Here is a 20522-nt window from a genome sequence, read left to right as displayed (position 1 = left end):
TAAGAAAAAACTGCTGCTAAATTCGCTCGGGGATTTAACACAGCCGGGGGGCAATTAAAACACAAAAATGCATTCGTATGCGCTCACGAAACAAATGCGATGGGATTTTTCCGGTGGGTTGTGTGGGTGGCTGATGGGGGCAATCGTGTTGAATGACGACGCCTGAAGCCGGGTCCGTTGGTCCGGGATCCGGGTTCCGGAGTCCATAGTCCGGAGTCGATGCACTTAACAAAAATATTCTGATCAAATCAGGAGCATAAGCATCAAATGTCCATGATTTTTCATACACTGTTTTGTTGTTGAGCAACGAGGTTTATTAATCTTAAAATTGCTAAGGAAAAGTACTGCTATCAAATTGGCATTAAGATATTAGTGCTTGGAATATTCATAAAGATTTTTCTACTAGCTTTTAAATTTAAAAATAATAACTTTACGATTTAAAGCGCTTTTAAAACGAAACACATTTTAGGAGGAGGATTAGTTTTCTGAAATATTCTTACTTTTTTATGGTTGCTCCGAATTTCTGGCAGTGTGTTTCGTTCAGTCCGGAATGGATTAACATGTTGGCCGCACGGGGCTCATTAAGTGCGTCGTTGACGTTTGTCGTCGTCCTTCGTCCTTCGTCACTGGCTTCAGCAAATGACTGAGTGCGCCCCAGTGGCTGCGGCAGGGGGGTTTTCGAGGGGGCGGGGGGCCGAACTTAAGCGCTGGGACTCCGGTTATGTGTGCTTAGAGCGCACATCAAATAACAAATTAACGATGACGACGCCACAGGAGCCGCAATCATTTTTACTTGTTTCCTTTTTGATTTGTTTCCGTTTTCCTTGTTTTTCTCCCTTTTTTCCTCCCTTTTTTCTCCTGTTTTTTCTGCCCTTTCCCTCACGATAAAAGCTTGCAAATATTTGCACTCGCTGAATGAATGATTTGAATGAATAACTCAGTTGGACTAATGATGAGTGCGGTTAACGTATTGAAAATTGCACTGAGTGGGTTAAAGAGCCTCTGGAAAATGGCGTAAAATTCATACGAGCAGAATTTCTAGGTTAATTTCGGTTAATAAAATATTACGCAAAGGCTTAATTGGGTGACGGTACAAATTAATCATTAGTTCTTTTAGCTAAAATGTTGTTTACAATGTTTGAACTTTATTTATTATTCAATAAATAATAATAATATATAATAATACTCAATGTTCAAATTTATATTTGAATTGCCTCTAAAATAGTTATTTTCTTATGTTTCATAATATATACCATCTTAATATAAATGTAAAAATTTTAAACTAATAAAAAAAAAATAATAAAAAATAAGAAATAATAAAAAATAAAAATAACTTTCAAAGACCAATGAATAGGCTGTTGGTGATACATAATTTAAAGTGATCTTACGTACGGATATATAATAGAATATATAGCTATTATATAAAGACATAAATGTATTATTTTTAATCCAATATTAAATATTTAAGTTAATTTTAATTTTAAAATTTGTATTTTTTTGTGTTTACTGACTGGTACAATTTATATTTCCGTAAATACTCGATGGGCCCACTTGAGACACTGCACTTGGATAATAGCCCAGTGCTTTTGCCAATTGATAATTAGATTTATGTGGTCTCCATCATCCGGGGGACATAGCCCGAGCGATAAGTCTGAATGGTTCTGAATGCAAATCGACAGAGTTTGCCCTCACTCGACAATCGTTCCACATGGAGCGTGACGAAGTCGCCCAACCACTAACTCCCTCTCAATTCGAATCTTACCCCAATCTTGTCCTGATCCAGATGCCAGACTCCTCCTGGCAGCAGGGTCCTTCGTCCTTCGTCCTTCGTCCTTCGTCCTGCATCCTTCTGCTTACGACTCATTTGCGTTTGGCGCCCGTAAAGCAATTATGACCCAATTGGTTTGGCTTTGGTTTGCATTTCCCTTCAATCCACGCTCCCACATCCACCGCCCACTCCTTGTCGTGTGTTTAACCTGATTTGTGCTCAACTGTCATGCCCGCTATGCATTTACACTGACAGAAAACTGATAATTATTAGAATTGTAGGGAAGCTGAGAAAAATCATTCTCATTGTCTATTACTCAAAATTATATTTCTATTAATTGGAATTAGTAAACGAACGTCAAGAGACCTTTAAGAATAAAATTGTAACCTATGCTAAAAATGTAAGATTTTTTACATTTAGTTTAATTGTGGAAAAATAACATATTCCTAACTAATGTCAACTTTATTTATTCGTTAGCTTGTTTTTTATTATACATTCCAAAGTAAATGTCTTCATATATTTGGATTTTTTAAGGAGACCACCAATAAACATTGATACAGCATTTGGTTGCTATTTAAAGCTAATAGAAATATTTCTGAATTACTGTTTAATTATTTCTGGCAGTGTAAGCATGCAGCAATATATGTAAGTTTTCCTGTAAGTCTGGGCATGTGAATTCAGTGTGTGAGTGTGTGTAACTGGCCATGGACGTGCCCTGATAACAGCGGAGTGGGTGTTGAATCGGGGATGGGATGCGAATCCGAATGCGGGTGGATCTCTCGCCATGTGTCTCTTAACCCAGTCCTCCCAGTGCTCCCTTCCTTTGTGCATGATGCAATGAAATTATCACTTTCAATTGCAATTGCCACACACTCGCCAATTCAGTGGGTGAGTGGCAGGGGCAGGGGCAGGGGCAGGGACAGGGACAGGGGCAGGGGATGAGGCAGGGACGGCGGCCGAGGGTCTTCAGAGGGGTGAAGCAGCAGCCAGATTTGAAGAGGCTTTGGGCAGGTGTTGAGTGCACGTAGCTCAGGTATGACCGCTTTTATGTCTGCACGTGTGCAACCCACTCACTCTAACTTGCCAGCCCCCATCACGCCCCCTTTTAAGTCGTTACTCCTTGGTCCTTAGTCTCCCTCTAGCGGGGCTGTTCCTAAAATCTTTATAGATTTCGAAAATGTTTTTATGGCCTTCAGAGTGAGCCGTGAAAATATTTTATATTTATTCCGTTTGACTTGCAGCGAAAAAAAAACAAATCAGATATAAAAACTTTATTCGGCTAAACCAAAAGTAAGCAATAAAATGCTTCTGAAAAGTGGTAAATTTATAAAGTTCCTTGGTTTTTAAGTTCGTCTTTATTATACATTTATGTGTTGAATATCAACAATTAATATATTAATTATTAATATTAATATAAACTTTAATGGTAGTTTGATTACTTAAAGGCGTGATAATAATCACATTAAATAATGGTAACACCAGAGTGCAGAGTATTTTGCAGCCAGGTGAGCCTTGAAATGAGTTTTAAAACACGCGTTTAAATCAGGAACATCCTGTCGTCTCCGCATCCTGTTTTCCCTGTTTAAATTGGACTCTCTGTTTAATTTTTAGCTCGTTTCGCAGTGTGCACCATTTGCATTGCATACTTTTGTGCGTTGCCTTCATTTAATTGCAACGCTGTCGCAGGACGACGAAGGACTCCAAATCGGAGAGATGGGGGCGACCCAAGCCTCAAGTTTTTGGGGCGGGCTGGAGCTGTCCTTTTGTGTGACAAACCAACTGTGGACTGCCTGCTGTTGACTGAAAGATATATGATGCCAAGCTCAAAAGGCGAAATTCGCTGCTCTTTTTAGGAATACTTTCCCCATCCTTCCTCCGTTCCCCTTCACATTTATATACATATATATATATTTACTTTGTCTCTGTGTGTGCCATTTTGTGCAAATTAAATTCTTTGCTCTTTGCTCCGCTTCCATTTGTTGTTGTTATTCTCTCTATTTTTTTTTTTTTAGCAGGGTTTCCATTTAACTAAGTTCTTAATCAGGCAGCCCCTTGACAACTGTCACTGACAGGACATTATATGGGCGGGAAGGGACCCCGCGGGGCGCTGACCCATTAAGAAAAATGTGCAAATGGAGCATATATGCATAGAATTTCGTATCAGCCAAGGAAAGCATTTCTTTATTCATTTAAATATTAAAAGTTATTCCCTTTAATATTCACGAGTGTCAAATGAAGCCCCACTGAAGTCTTGATCTTTTGCAACACACACATTACTCATTTATAAAGTATTTATTTATAAAGCATAAATAAATATAAAGCATATTTATTTATAAAGCATAAAAAATATTTTTAATCAATATAGCTTACAGTTCTAAGCAAGGAAATAATAATAAAATACAAATTTGAGTTTTCATAGCTTATAAGGATTTTAATTAAATTCCCAGTCGATTGGCATTTTAAATCAAACATTTTTATTTAATTCTTGATCTTGAAAAGAAGACAATGCAAATAAAAGTTGGCATTTAAAATTAAATTCCCTCTGAATCTTGGTATAAAGTTCCCAATCACTTGGCACTTAAACTTGATAACTTTGTTTCCATTTTTGCATACGAAAATGAGAAACAGCAACCAGTTTTTATTATTCAGACTAAAAGTCTTGTGGATCGGTTATTTAGGTCACAAGCTGTTTCCGATCAGTTCGCATTCAAATCTAAATTTGTATTTTTTTTCGAAAAAAATTGTCCCTTATTAAATTGAAAAATTGAAACAAAAGTTATTTGTTTGAAAACAGACAGAAAGTGATGGAAAACGATATCCTAGGTTGACAGCTGTGTAGAACAGTCAGTTTTGTATTCTTGGGTCACATTTAGTCACATTTCAAGAAGAAATTCCTACAACACTTTCTATTTTTTTTTTGCCAACAAATTCAATTAATCAAGTCAAGTGTTTCAGCAGGATTTTTCCTTGAAAATTTTTGTAAAACGCATAAGCCCATATTTTATTGCCTACTGTCATCTAATTAATAGTCTCAGCAAAATATTTACCCCAGCAGAAGCTGCAGCAGCAATTTAATAGACTTTCGTTTAATTGGCGCACAACTAATTTTTACGCTCGCCAACTAATTTCAATTTCAATTGTTAAACTTTGCTCACTTTCTCCAGCAGTGGCGTCTCACTCGCTCACCGCTATGGCTGTCTCTTTCTGCGGCAGCCTAGTTTCAATTTGCTGTTGTTGTTATTGTTGTGCTTTGTTTTGCATATTGCATTGTGGCGCCAGCCCTCACTTTTTCAACCCTTTGGCTTTTTAATGAGCTGCAGGAATAGTTTTTTGCTGCCGCTGCTTCTTGGCTTTGTTGTTGGCCTGGCCTTGCGCCCATTTCCCCCGAAAAGGGGGCGTGGCGTGGCGGGGCGGCGCTGGCGTACGACCCTTGTCGCAGTTTTTATACTTTGGCGGCTCATTAGCGGGTCAGCGTCCCCTAGGGCTAGAACTACTTCTCCTCCATTTCCATTTCCATTTCCATTTCAATTCCCATTTCCATTTTCACTCCCATTTCCATATCCCCTAGCCCTTTTTTCTTTTCCCATCCTTCCGCCTTTCCTATTTTCATATCCTATCCTTTTTTTTTTGCCGAGAGATTTTCCCTTAGTCATCTTTGGCAATGGGAAATTTTGTATCTTGTCCGCAATGCTGACAAAAGCAAAAGTGTTCAACAGGAAAGCGGCTCTAACATGGGCTAGTCGCCGCATCTCTTTCCCGCGTGCTAGCCCCGTCTCCTTTCTTTGTTTGGCTCCTGCCATCTCCCTCGCGCACTCTGTGTGTCTTGTCGCTGATAGCGCAAAAACTGTCAGATGATTATCGGAACTGGGGAACGCCTTTTGTCAACTTTATAAACGAGCTCATCTCGGCATGACGAAAGACTTGGACGCAGGCACGTCCATATCACAGGGGCCACCCAAAACACACACAGAGAAACACGCACACGTCTTGAGGAGCTGTGGTCCAATGTCCGGCGGAAAATGGGGAAATCAGTTGGGAAACCCCTTAACAAAAGGACATTAGTGGGAATAGTATTCAATGTTTTTTAAGGCATTTACAAAAATTCTTGAAACTGGGAAGATTAAGTAGCCGACTTAAAGTTTTGAATGAAATCTATAAATATATAAAGGATATTGTCATATTTTACTTATTATATCTCCATTTTAACAATCATTTAACTAAATAAATGTTTTATATATGGAATTTGTGTAACTGCTTTGCTATAAATTGTAAATATTTTTATTTATTTTCAGGTAAGGAAAATTCGAGAATCCGTAAGAGAAATTTGTTTTAAGTGACCTACTTTCAAAATGTAAGTTAACTAAAACCAATATTATTATTTTCTTGTAAGATTAAAATTGTTTTATGAAAAAGCTAAGTACATGTAAATCAATATATAGGTATAATTCATATATCAATGAGGTACTTGCAAATATCCAAGAATGTTGACATTACGTTTGTTAAAGTTCAATAAAAATTTCAGAATAAATATTCTGAATATTTATTTTCTTTAAATATAACAATTTTTAAGGCAATTTATTAACTGTGCTGAACCGAATTCATTTAAGTATTGTCTGTTTTTGCGTCACGGCTTGTGGGCTTTAACCCTTGCGTCCTGATCCTGGGTCATGTATTTGCCTCCTGCCACGAACCCTTTGCACACTTTGCCCGTTTCTGTTTGACTTGTTTGGTGGCGTTCTTTTCTTGGCCACCCCCCTGTTGCCTTAACCCTCCCTTGCCCCTGCCCATGCCCCTGCCCCTTAACCCATACCCGTTCCCAGGGGGGATGGCTGCTGTTAATTGGCTGCCACAATTTGACTTTTTGTCGCCTATCGGGCAAATAGAATCAGTTCCGGGGGGCAGGTCCGTGGGCGACATCATCATTTTCATTTTTCCCCCAAACCCCCGTACCCCGATTTTCCGATGTCCTGATGTCCTGGTGCCCCGCCCCTCTCCTTGGCCACGTTTTCTTCCGCCTGTGTGTGTGCGTGACTATCGAGCTGTGCGGCAGTTTTGCATGGGAAATTGAAAATTTTTACTTGCTGTTTGTGTAGTCGACGAAAGCGGATCCCTACTCACGAAAATCCAGAGAAGTTTGCCGAAAACACAAAAACAAAAAAAAGTGAAGGAAAATTAGAAAGTTTAGACAAGGGTGCTTCCTTGGCTGTCGCTTTTGCTGCTTCTCCTGCCGCGTCACTCATACGCCACGTGGGCGTGGGCGCGGGCAAACAAATATCTAATGCGATTTCCTTTGCCGCTGCGGGAACTGCATTTTAGTGCAATTTTAACAAATTTTACGAGCGTGGCTGCTGCCACAGGGGCTTTGCCTTTATGATTTGATTTTTCGCTTTGTATGCCTCAGCTGCAATTCCCATTCCCACCACAACTCTATATATTTGTACAATATGTACATACATACATGTACATATACACATATATATGTATATATATTATATATATGTGGTGAGGGCATGGGCATTATAAACTTATCATAAAATAAAGTTAGCAGCTATTCAAACCGCAAATTTCTGCAACGACGCGTTATTAAATCAGCAGGTGTGGGAATATGTGTGCACACATGTAAGAGACCGTGTGGGTAACTTAACAAAAGCAAAAATATTAAAAATGGAGAAAGGCTGAAGGATAAAAGGAGGAAGAAGCGGACGCACACACACGTGCCCAAAATGCAGGCAGCTGCACAAAATGGCTGCGACGAAACGGAAAATGGGAACAAGCAGAACGAAAAGTCAATTTGCTGCGGAGTTAGTGGCGGGAATAGAACGGCGAATACCCTTTATTATAGGTACAAAAAGAAAAACCTAATTTCTAAATCAAAAATAAAATGTTGTTCCTTTTAAAATATTATTGTAACATTTATAAATCTTTTCTTTTACCAATGCGGATTTAATAAAAGAATGATTTCTTAGTGTTATTTCTAAATAAATTGGTTAATTAAAGTATCAAAGCTAAAAAACTTTAAATCTATTAATAAACAAGATACGTGATTTTAACGATTGAAAGCTTAAATAATACCTTAATTCTTTTGATTTATTTTTAAATAACTTATGAATTGACTTCGGATTTATATATATTCTTATTATTGCTTATTTCCGATATTTAATTGAAAGCAATATATTTGTGTATAAGGCCATAAATCTTAAATATGATTTCAAAAAAATATGATTTTATGAAATATTCAGTTCTTATAAAAATCGTTTTGAAATCTTTGAAATATGATTTTACACAAAATCGAATGTCGTTTTATTCTTTTTTGAATATATAATGGTTTTTGAAATAGGAATATTTCCATCAAATATGTATAAATGAAAACTTAAATTAAGGTAATCCGCAAATACCGTTCTATTCAGTAAAAACCAACTGAATATTAGCTCGCACATAATAGTCCTGCTTTAACCGGAATTTTATAAAAAAAAATTAATGCAGTCTTGTTTGGCACGTGAAAAGATCGGTGGGGATATACGCTCCATTGTTAAGGGTATTCAAAGGTAGAAAGGTATGGGGGTATATGGGGGGAATATTCAAGAGGGACGGCAACGGGTTGGTAAGCAGCGTTGTCAAGCCAAAAGCAGCAGCGTTGACATTTTCTCAACTTAATTAATTTTGCTACTACCCCGGCTAATACGCACGCACACTCGTGCCAGCCATTCATATACTTATATGTGCATACATATACATATATACATTAAATATATATGTTTGTGTGTGTGTACGTTCCCTTTGACTGGCACTTTGTTTAGTTTTGGCTCGCATTTTGGCGCTTGATTAAATTTTGAGCGCGATTTCGGCACGGGGCTTGGGGTTGGGCATAAATATTTCCGATTTCAATTTTCAGTTTCAATTAAATTGGAAATTGCGGCGATAAATTAAATCAGCTTGAGACTGTCAAAGGATTTCAATTACGCAACGAAATGAGTTGATGATCGGCATGGAGTTTCGCCTGCATGATTTATGCCCGGATTCGTAGCGGGGTCCTTGGCATTGACTTCATAAGGACTTTATTAGTAAATAAAATGCCATAAAATATAAACAGCCAAGCAAGGGGTTAACAGGGGATTGTGCCGTAGGCCATTGCCCATTGTCCGGGTCCTTGGTCCTTGGTCCTTTATCCTTGCTCCTTCGGCCTTTCTCCGGCACTCAAGTGCTCGTATTCCTCCGCTTTTGTGCACTTGGCCCTGCCACTGCCACTGCCACTGGCACACCCTGCCACCCAACCCGTCCGTTGGCATTATGCAAATCGCAATGCCACGCCCCCCACCCCCTCTGCCTTGCCTTTCCGGTGCACAAAAGAGTCGGCGGCCCAGCATCTGGAATGTCGATGCACAACAGCAACAGCAACAGCAGCAACAATAGCAGCAGCAGCAACACCAACGGCACGGCAGCAACATCAGCAGCACGGCAGCAACATTGGCAGCATGGGCAGCTATGGCAACGACTTAAGTGGATTACAGCGGCAACTTGTTGGCTGGGTAAAAGGATCCGGAGATCCCCGGATTCAGTGTTCAATAAACATACCCCCAGAAACCACCAGGATAACCAGGATAACCAGCAGGACGAGCACTCAGGGAAAAACCGCTCTAAAGTTGGCAAATCTATCAAAAAACATTTAACCCTACATACTATATATAATATGACAGGTATTCCTAATGCAATATATAGTAATACACCAATTGGTTTGATAATAATAAGCTCTTAGTAAAAAAGACATTATAATCGAATTGAAAATAGTCAAATTCATATTTAAAACGTTTTTTTTTTTTGGAATGAGTATAGCATAGTTAAGAAAGCCAATAATTGTATATAAAGTTTACAAAAAAATAAAATAAACAAACCCTGTTATCCTTGGCTTAGAATTTGAATTCTATGCCTAATTTCGAGTACCTAATATTTGCGCCAGTGTGCCGTTCTCGAATGTAGAGCCTCGAGGAGTTGGTTTGTTGGAGGACAACTGCGGCTCCATTTCCAGCTCATCTGCCTCAGCTCAGTGGACTCTTTGGGGCTTGTGGATTTTCCATTTAGCACAGGGCCAGGCGACTCCTCAAATCACCGGATTTGGTTGCATCTCCTGCCAAACACTCTACACTTCATCGATATACGCGGCGTATACGCAATGCGGGTGGCTAAAGTGCTTCGAGTGGGCGGGTGTGTGATTTTCCAGGGACAGCAATTAGGCGAGAAAAGAATGTTGAAGATGTTGAAGCGCTTCAAGAGAGTAAGAGCTGGTCACATAATTTAAAACTATCGCCCAACTGCAATTTAAACTTTACTTTGCTGCCTTCGTTTACAACGCGTCGCCAGCTCAGAAATTGTTTTTATTCCTCGTCCTTCGTCCTGTCGTCCCCTCGCCCTTAGTTCTTGCCATTCCTTTCTTCATTTTGCGTGTCTGTACTTTTAGCAGTTATGCAGTTGCCTAGCAAATAATAACTTCCGCCTTGGCTGCTTTGACTAAGAAATGAAATGATTACAAAACAAGACCAGGGGAGAAGCGAGTCCAGTTGCTGTGCATTTTATAGCTTAAAGGGAAATTTACATGACTCCAGCCGAAGCTGAAGCTGAAGCTGAAACTGAAGCCGAGGCAGAAGTACTATAGAAGTAGAGGCTGAGGCAAACTTTATTACCAGGGAAACTTTGCTGGGTAGAAGTGCACCCGCCGCCGGCTGATAGTTATCCTTATGTACTGCTAATAAGTACAACAAATAACAGCGCCAACAACCATGCCGCAGCGACATAAATAAATAACATTCATTTCCGCCCCCAGGCCGCTTTGAGTAACCCACAGCCCAACCCCCCCGGGGCACTCGAGGGTTAAGCGAGCGAGCAAGCAACAAGGCAGCCCCGCCCACTTGATAGTTTTCCCAACCGAATCCCAAGCCCACTCATTGCCAGTCGATGGAGCGCGAGCGACTGGAGAGTCCTCCAAAAGTTTCCTCAAGTTGATCGAAAAATAAAGCGCGGATAGTAGTGGATAGTGGCGAAACAATGGGCCACATCGGGGATGCTGGCGCCCCAACTTTCGGCCCTCCGATTCATTATGTTGTGTGACAACTCTTTTGGGCCAGTAATCAGCCAGTGATTGTCTGCAAAAAGTCAACGAAGTGGTTCTAACTACAGTTATTGCTTGCAAAAGTGGTTTGCAGAGACCTAAAGTCTTTGAGTTGATTTATTGCTGATTTTAATACTAATTTCCAAAGATTTACAACAATAAATAAAGAATTTTCTGATAATTAAAAGAAGTAGATTTAAGAAGATTTTAATGTGATAAAGAACTTTTTGTTTTGCTGGCAAAAATAAATTAAGTAACCATGTAAAAAAATTTTTTTCTAAGATGTAAAGAATAAAAGGGGTTTTTAAATAACACAAATAAAGCTGATTGAGCTCTAAGAGCTAACATTCAATTGTTACTTTTTTAACCAATTCACACAAGGTAATTTTTTTGAAGTAAATAAAGTAAAGCCAAACTCCTTGTCTTAAACGCATTAAACACAAATTCATTGATATCCGATTAAATGGAATAAGGTTCTCCGATTACGTGAGCAAACAAAGCGTTAACCCTAAGTCCTTGCCCAAATCGCATGGGTATCTGATACCATTCAGTTGGGCGAATGGTTCGCTTACATTTGACCCCTGAAAACTACTCATGTGAGTGGTGCCTTTCAGCAGTTTTCAATGGCCAGCCGTTCGGAGATGGAAAGTCCAGGAGCAGCTGCTGCTCCACCACCACTTCGCTTTCCCCTTTTCGGTCATTAGATTAACTCAATCGCAGTAGCCTGTGACCAAACACCACCTACTGAACCACCCACCGCACCACCAAACACCACCCATTGCTGAGTGTCATGCATTTTTCATGGCCTGCCACGAGCTCAGCTGCTCAACTAAATTAACGAAATCAATCATCATCATCATGGCTCTATGGCACCTGACATACTGAGCAAAATAAACCAAATAATTTATATTTATACTTTATTAATTTCATGACAAACAAGAAAAACGTATATTAAAAATTGTCACTAGTCACACAGCTTTATCATGTATATCCATTTACCCTCAAACAAAACGAAAACATTTTGATTTATGAAGCAAATAAAATCATTGAAAGTTTTCGTTAAATTGGTTTTTAACTATTTGCGCAATTTATAAAGGTATTGATGTATTTAATTACTTCGACAAAAATAAAAATTAAGCTCCACGTTTTTTAAGTTGTCTAAATGTATCATGTTAACGATATTGTAAGCTTACCTTAAATGTACAAATATTTTAAGCAGAGAAAAATTATTAACGTTGGCTAAATATGCAACTTTTAAAATATTATACACTTAATAACTTTATGCAGATATCTTGATAGTTTTCTACTGAAATAGTGAGAAACAAGTTCAATTGCAAAGATTTCTAAGAAATTCATATATTAATGAAGGTGATTTCAATTTTCTGCTAGTGCCAAATCGATAATCCATTTCGTTGCTCATTTCTTGCAGTGCACGATTCTCCAGCGGAGCGCCACATGCCGTTGCTCTCACGCTGCGAAATAAAAATAAAATAAAAAATGGCGAGTGCCAAGAAATGCGAGGCCATCATTTTGCTGCTGCCCATACATCATTCGATTGTTCGGGGCCAGTAATTTGTAACCTAATTGAATGCGTAAGCGTTGTGGGGCCCAAATCACGCATACGCCCCATTGAACCGCTCTCAATATGGGTTTCAATTTTGGCTCCAGACTTTTTTAATTATGGCTGCAGTCGGAAACTCTTTGGCAGCTTTTCTTTTGTCGACGCTTTTCCTAGCACACATGCCACGCCCCCCTATCGACCCACGCCCGCCCACTTTTGGCTCTTTATGTGAAGTTTTTAATTAACTGCCTTACAAAGATTTTCCTTCTTCCGTTATTTTTTTTTTCCATCGCATTTCGTTTTTTTTTTTTTTATATTTGTGTTGCCTGCCTTTTTGTGATTCGTTGCTGGCCCGGAGCCTGCTCTGGCCACAAATTGACATTTTTTCCAGGGAACGGGACGGAATGGGATACCTTTTTGACGTTTTGTCGCCCTCCTATTTTTCTATATTTTTTTTTGTTCGCTTTGCCACTTTTTTGTAGTTAGCTGACGGAATTTAATAAGCCAGAAATGCGCCAGCCGAACCGAAATATTTTGAAAAATCAGCAAGCCCGACGTGGGTTCGCTAATTAAAGTCACCCTCGGTGGCTAGATATTTTTTTGTTTAAATGCTACACTCAGAGTAAAATAAAATGCAGAATTTTGAGAATTAAGTTTGAATATGTTTTTGCAAGCTGAGGAGAAACGGTATGTTAAAAAAACTTAGCAAATTTTTCAATAAAAATATTGTAAAATTATACCGATAAATATATATTTTTTTCTGAAATTTAAAAAACTTTTGCCTATTTAAATAAAAGTATATTTGCCTTTTACTGGATAGGAAATATTCATCCCTCAAGAATCATATGAATGTATTCCTCGCGGCTTAGTTTTTATCTAAGTGTAAAAGCATATGGCTGGACACGCCTCCACCGCCTTTGGCTAATGACAAATGGTTGTCAGTTTGTCAGTTGGCCGCTGCAACAACTGCAGATAAAAAGCGACCAACTTTTTTTGCACCTATTTTGGCAGGCCAAAAGGGCAAACTGTGGAATTTCCCAGGGACTGGGATAAGTTTTTGAAATGAATTGGAAGTAATGAATGAAGGAATGAAAGAGCGGTGGGCTGGCAAAAGGGTAAGTGGGGAATGTGGGGAAAGTGGCGGAGGCAGCAGCTGCTCGTTGGCCTGTGCAATTAACTGTGAAAATGCTGTCACAATATTTAAAAGTTTTAATTGTTTGTTCAATTGCAATTGCAATTTCAAACTGGCGCCAAACTTTGCACTTTTGTTGTTTTAAACTTGTTCAGCGACTCTCGCTCTCTGATGTCGCCTCTCTGGTCCTGTTGGTCCTAGGCTGCAAAAAAAAAAGAAGTAATTTAACATGAATATATCGCATTTCATGGAGTCATACATCACGCGGCAGCGGAGGGTTAAGGAGGCGGCAGGGGGGGGGCGTGGCATGCCGGCGGGCAAGTGACAGCACTAACATAAACCACAATAATATCCAAAGTCATGAAGGAAGTAACCAAGTGTGAATTTTCGGTTTATGCCTTGCGAACCCAAGCGTTGAAGCGGCGCTGCTGCTGTTTTTCCCCATTCCGAGTCCCCGCTTTTCCCCATTTTCCTCGCTTTTCCGCTTTCCCTTGGGCGGTGCTCGTTGGTGTGGCTTGTTCTTCTTCCTGTTGTCGGTGGGTCAAATGGGTGGGGCCTGGATTTATAGCGTCACTTGGCCACACTGGCGGAGTCCAGTTCGCTACGTTCGCTACAAAAGTGCCTGGCGAAAACTAAATAATATTAAACACTATTAAAGATATTGAGTAAGAAGTTCCTTTTAAATAAAGTAAAATAGCTTGTTGAATATTCTATAAAGGTAAAAACATCATAATTTAGTCATTCGTATTTGTACTACAACAATTTTGTGGCTAACAACCAACCAAGAAGAGGTGACTTTAACTTAACATCTAATATGGTGACATTATAATTTAAAATTGGATTTTGCTTAGACAATTATTTATATTAAACAAATAAAAATAAACAATATTTTTAAAAATATTTGATCAAATAAAATTAATATGGTATTCCGAATTTTATAACGTTTTATTGTGATGAGCATTAACTATTGAACTTAAAAATACGTTTCTTTGTTATGTTTAGCCTTAATCTTTCTTAAAGTTCTTAATTCCATTCATTTTAAAGCCTATTTGAAAAAACATTTATTTTTATTCTGTTTAAATAGTCACTGAAATATATTTTAAAGTTCCGTATTTATGAAACTATAAAACTATTTCTATATACATATTTTTGTATTTAAAAAATGTTGTTTCTTGAGTGACGACTGTTGGTTTTATTTTAAAAAGTACTTTACAAGGCAGCGCACAGTGGGAATCACCGTGGTTTTATTCACGTTTTCTTGTTTTTTTTACTTCATCCGCTTGGCCCCTCTGCCCCGCCCCTTTCCGACACCACTGGCCGCTTGGCTGGGCACCCCTTGCAGTTGTTTTATTTGCGCTTCCGTTTCGCGGACAGTTTGCTTTGCTGTTTTTATTTCATTTTTCTACAGCTCCAGCTCCGCACCCCGTATCTAACTGTCTCTGTTACTCCTTTTTCGGTTTTGTTTTGTTTTGTTTTTATTTTATTTTTTTTTCGTTCGTTTACAACAGAAAAATGTTGCAACAAAACATTTACGACGTCATCGTTTCACAATTTTCGTGCTCCGACCCCCCTTTTGCTCACTTTCTCGCTGTCCTGGAATCGTTGTTTTGTGTTTCTGTGTGTTGTGTCTTGAAATAAAAATTGTTGTTGCCGCTCTCGTTCTTCATGTTGTTGTACAAGGTCCGCCCACGCGACCATTTCCTCCCCCCCTCTACCCTCGCTGCTACTGACGAAAAAAAAACAGCACACACAAAAAATAACAGTGGTAAAAAAAGAGAGGCAAACCTTGTGTCATTTATCATGCATTTCCACTTTTGGCTTCCGTCGACCAGGACGTGGCCCGCACAGACAAATGTACAGGGACAGGCGGACGGACAAACGGACGGACGGACAAGCGGACGGACGGATGGACGGACAGTGGTCGAGTGGAGTTGCGGGCAAGACAGCTAAAATGAAGGCAGCCAGGCGCAAGCTCTTTAAAACAAAGATATTGGACAGTTAAGGTACCCTGGATAGAGGAAAACTTTTTAGAAAAAACATTAAACGTCGCTCTTAAATAATATTGGATTTATAAAATTTATATGTATTCGTTAAATGAAGATTCGGGCTTAACTGTTTTACCCACTAAAATGACTTCAGAACTGCTTCACTGAATATCACGGCAAACAGGAAGCACAGCTTGCTGAACTGCTTCTTCCGGAAGGGTTCATGAACTGCTTGCGCACCGGAGCCAGAAGGGGTAGCCCTTAAAAGTAGGCAATGATTTACAAAACTTTAAAAGCGAAACTGTTTAGCATTAAATTAATTTTTTATTTTATTTTATATATTTAATTTTTTATATTTGTTGAGCTACAAGTTAAAATATAATTATTTTTAAAGCAACCAAAAATGGCACAAATCAATGAAATATATTAATTAAAAACCAAAATTATACATTTAAAAGGGAACACTTGGCAAAACAAAAAATAAATTAAATTTATAAGGACATTGGATCACCTTGCTGTAATTTTGTAATATTTGAAATGCATTTTTGAACTTTGCTTTAGCTAGATTACCCTATGCTACCCCACCAGATGTGTTTTATATTATGGAAACACCACACCTCCAAATTTGTAGTATTTTGTGTTCCTCTTCTTGGGCCTCTTCATGCATATCTCCGTAGGCGGGGGAAATCCGAAAACAAATGAAGCCAGGCACAAATCATAGTCAGACGAACAATTTATGCGTTTTCATTTGCCATAGTCATTCCCAAGGAATTTCCATTTTATGCAAGAAATGACAAAAATCTTTAAGCGGAATTCGAAATTAATCAAAATAAACGACCGTTAAATCCACATCCTCCACGGCTAAGCAACATTTTCCGCTCATGTCCCCCGACTAAATTGCCAAGTCATTTGCGAAATTTGAATATGGAAATGTTGCGAGTGGACAACGGCCAAGAACGGAAAATTATGAAAAAGTTCTTCAAATTGTTTGATATTGAAACGCGGCAAATATTCCCGACTTGCTGCTGCTGTTCTCTTTCTTTTACCCTCTAAAAGGCAATTGATTAAAGGCAACCGGAGACGGAAAGTGGAAGGGCAGTGGTCGACTGTGATGGAGTGACTGCTCCAGGTGGGCTGACTGGAATGAGTTGACGATTTTCTAGGTTCTTGAAGGATGACATGAAAGGCGAACGAAACTTGAAATTTCCCGCTTTCTCATGAATTTTATGGTGTGTAGCTAAATGATTTTTATTGTTTATTAATGATAACTTTGCTCCTGTTTCCCAAAAAGACAATGTTTTGGTAAAAGAAGTTTCCATCGAAAATGTTTTTTTTGTTTTTTTTGTTTGCTTAATACTTGATTAAAACGAAAATTTATTCGTACTATCTATCGGTTATTCTTTATCAGATTATTTATTAATTCCTGCCATTTTATATTCAAATATTTTATTTGGTTTACCCATGTTGGTCTGGATTTGCCAAGCTTACAGCTGGGACTTCCTCTCAAACGCGATGAAGTTGGTTTGCTTGTGGGGATAAAGGTTTTCCCACAGCTGCCTTTGGTATCATGCGGGAATTCGAGTTCCGACTTTTTCTGCCAAACAAATGCGACGCCATTTGGTCTCTTCCCTTCCCCATTTCTCGATTTCTCCTCCCCAACTTGTTCATTTCTCTCTGTGACGCATCGGGACCGCAATGAACTTGAGCCAGCTGTCAATGTGATAAATAAACTTGGCTTGCCAAAAGGGTACAGCCCTCTGGCTCTGCTGCAACATATAAATAATAATCAGGCAGCTGTCTCGCCACAGTGCGTTTCGCAATTGTAAGGCCTCGGTGGCCAGACAGCAAAACAAGAAAGAAAGAGGAAATGTGGAGATCATTTAGATAAGGATGCCTTTGGATAAGTCAAAGAGTTGCCAGAGAATTTTTAAAAATAGAGCCAATATTATATCTTGAAAATGCAATAATTTGTTTTGGGTTGGCACATTTTTAAGCTTTAGTTACTCTATTAAATATACATTTATTTCGTGTTGAAGTACCCTTAGTCTTTCATCAAAACTGTAAGTTTCAGACAAACATTACTCAAGAATGATTTAAATTTAAATTCAACTGGTTTGCTAAAAGTGCTCATGAGATATTGTTTTTCAATACCACAAAGCAGACAATCAGAGCGTATTGAAATCAAAACAGGAAACCGAATTGCTTGGTAAACATACTATGTACTTTTGACTGGTATTTTGCTTCGTATTTTTTCTCAACAAATTGTGAAAAGCTAAACTTATTTTAAAAGCCTGTGTTAAAGTTGGCCAACTGAGAAAATGTATTTTTCTTGTACTTTTCAGTGACTTTTGACAAAAGCGCGTGGCATCTATATCGAGCAACAGGATGCTGGGACTGCCATTGCTGACTCTAGCGGTCCTCGCCAGCTGCGGCTACACCGTGGACGCCTACTCGAGTACGTATACGTGATATTCCGGGCGGCGGGGGCTTTCGGGGTGAACTGCCATTTTCCTTTAAAGCCACCGCCCCCCTGTTATTTGTTGTATTGTGTAATCAGTAACCCCGAGATGAACACCGATCCACGAGATCGGTGGTGAACGTTTCATGCCTTCATCAACCCCCCACCCCATCATTGACATTGAATATATTGAAGCCAGAGGAGACAACCCCGATTTTGTGCAGGCTTATAATTTGTATTTTCTTTTTTTCCGTATGATTTTGACCCACTCCAACACGCACACACACACACACACACTCTGAATCCCGTTATCCGCAATCCCCGAACCTTGAACAATGAACCCCGAACCCTGAACCTAATCGAATTTCCCGCGGGCGAAGAGTACGGCCGTGGATGCGGGGACATTGGCTGCCTGCCCACGGAGGAGTGCGTCATCACCAGCGACTCGTGCAGCTACAACCAGCGGGATGGCAAGGATTGCGGCAACTATCCAACCTGCAAGCGGCGCTCCGGCGGAGGATCGTCCGCCTCGAACAGCAGCCCCAACTTGGCGGCCAATCCCTCGGCCAATCCGTCAGGTATTTAGCTTGGAATCCCCCACTTGATTACTCATTGTGCGCTTCCCTGGGGGAGTTGTCCAGGCGATTGGCATCGTGTTTCGTATTGCGTATTGCGTATTGCGTATTTTGTATATCGTGTTTCGGGCTTTGGCGACCGGCGATTTTCGATTGGCGATTGGCGGCCACTTTTCTTTGGTTCCTCAAAACGAGTTATAAATTTCAACGATTTGTGACTAAAGACAGGGATTTGTGGGGGCAACAAAGCTGACTTCGGACGCCGAAGATTATAATATTTCTGCAGAGTCGAGAATGCTTTATTTTTTAAAAAACAGTTATTGTCCGATTATTTGGGACAATGCTTAGATTTTTGTATATAAAGGGGTTAACAAGACCGTTCCTCATTTAATTCCTTCCGATCTTTCGATAAAAACACATTCTATGTTCTGATTATAAAATATTCACTTTATAGTCTGAAACTCGGATCTGAAATAATTAAACATTATAGTTTTATGCAATTTAAAGTCGTTTTTTAATTCCGTGTCACTATCACGTATAAATTCAAGGTTCTATTTATTTTAAGACTCATAAAATTCCGAATACTCTGCAAGGATATGTAATTCCAAATTCTCGAATTTCTTTTGTGTTTTTTTTTATGTTTGGTCTTAAGTTTTTGTTAAGTTTGTGATCGTTTTCACCTATATATATATATATATACACACATATATGCAATATAACCGAATGTAATATGGCGATCTAACAAACAAACTCGCACACAAACACACATCAAGACACTGAGAGCTTCTGCTGACTCAATCAACCTAACACTCAATCAATCAATCAATCACTCGCTCGCTCGCTCATTCATCGCCTCATTCGCTAAAGGCTTCCAAATATTCGACTGCTAACCACCCACCCGCCCCCTGCCACTCCCCCTCTCTGACGACCACTTCTGCATGTATTAGGAAGTCAAAGCACAAAGAGAAAAAGGGCATATCAATGCCAGCTCGATTTTTGTATAAATTATGGCACACAAGTATTAATTCTACTAAAGCCATACAAATAATTATTATTATAGCACTATTACAAGATTAGGCACGAATACGATTCCAAGTTCAATCATTATACAAAAACTCCATATAAATATCTAGTTTGTATCGTAAACACAATTTTCTGTGTGGTGAATTAACAGTCACACAGTCTTTAAATTTACAGCTTTATTCAAAAATGGTTTGGTAAAAATTAAAAATTTAATATATTTTAATTGAAAACTACCTTTTCGAAAGACTTATAATTCAATTAATAACAAGAGTAAGGTACTATGCTTTTAGATAAATTTACTTTTTAAATCTATTTCAAATCAATCTCTTATATAATGTATTGTAATAAAAAAAGGCCACTTTTCATGTTGTTATTGCCAGAAGTTTGACTGTTTCTTGAATTTATTTTTTTTTTAAACCGCAAAAAAAAACAATGTCACTTCTCTCTGTGCTGATCGGAGCGGGAGCTAAAGGGAGGGCAGGCCGCGGCGGCAACATTGCCACATCCAAAACTAACGCTAACAAGAAAACCCACTCTCTTTTCCCCGCGTGCCACGTGTGCCATCGAACTACTGCCAACTACTAACCACTAACAGGATCGAGTTTGGGCCAGGGACCCGAGAACAACATCTTTGCACCCGCCTCATCGAATCCCACGCTTAACACCTACACCTACAACAACCATCAGCAGCAGGGCGGCGATGGCGGAGGCGGAGGCGATGGCTACAACGGCAACGGCCATGGGAACGGAAATGGGAATGGGAACGGAAATGGTAATGCCGGAAACGGGGATCGCGACAAAGGCGGCAATGGCAACGGTAACGGCAATGGGAACGCGGGGGCAGCGGGCTCCTCCTCGTCGGGCGTCATCGATCCGCACTATGTGTTCGGGGCCAAACACCATATGCCCGTCATACCGAA

At 39.3% G+C, this 20522-nt stretch overlaps 1 protein-coding gene across 2 annotated transcripts in view; it reads left to right on the top strand.

The window, feature by feature from the left end:
• Window positions 1-20522, top strand: part of LOC108144163 (loricrin) — an 84329-nt gene that overhangs the window by 59455 nt on the left and 4352 nt on the right. For both annotated transcript variants that reach the window (XM_017268825.2, XM_017268841.2), the window contains exons 2-3: window positions 17885-18001; window positions 18385-18582. In XM_017268825.2, coding sequence (XP_017124314.1) covers window positions 17932-18001; window positions 18385-18582 — 268 coding nt within the window. In that variant the 5' untranslated portion in view covers window positions 17885-17931. The remainder of the gene's footprint in view (window positions 1-17884; window positions 18002-18384; window positions 18583-20522) is intronic.

This window comes from Drosophila elegans, unplaced genomic scaffold, assembly GCF_018152505.1.
Source record: "Drosophila elegans isolate 14027-0461.03 unplaced genomic scaffold, ASM1815250v1 contig_149, whole genome shotgun sequence".
NCBI classification, from domain to species: domain Eukaryota; kingdom Metazoa; phylum Arthropoda; class Insecta; order Diptera; family Drosophilidae; genus Drosophila; species Drosophila elegans.
The sequence above is the reverse complement of the archived record's forward strand: the minus strand, read 5'-3'. Positions and strand labels throughout refer to the sequence as shown.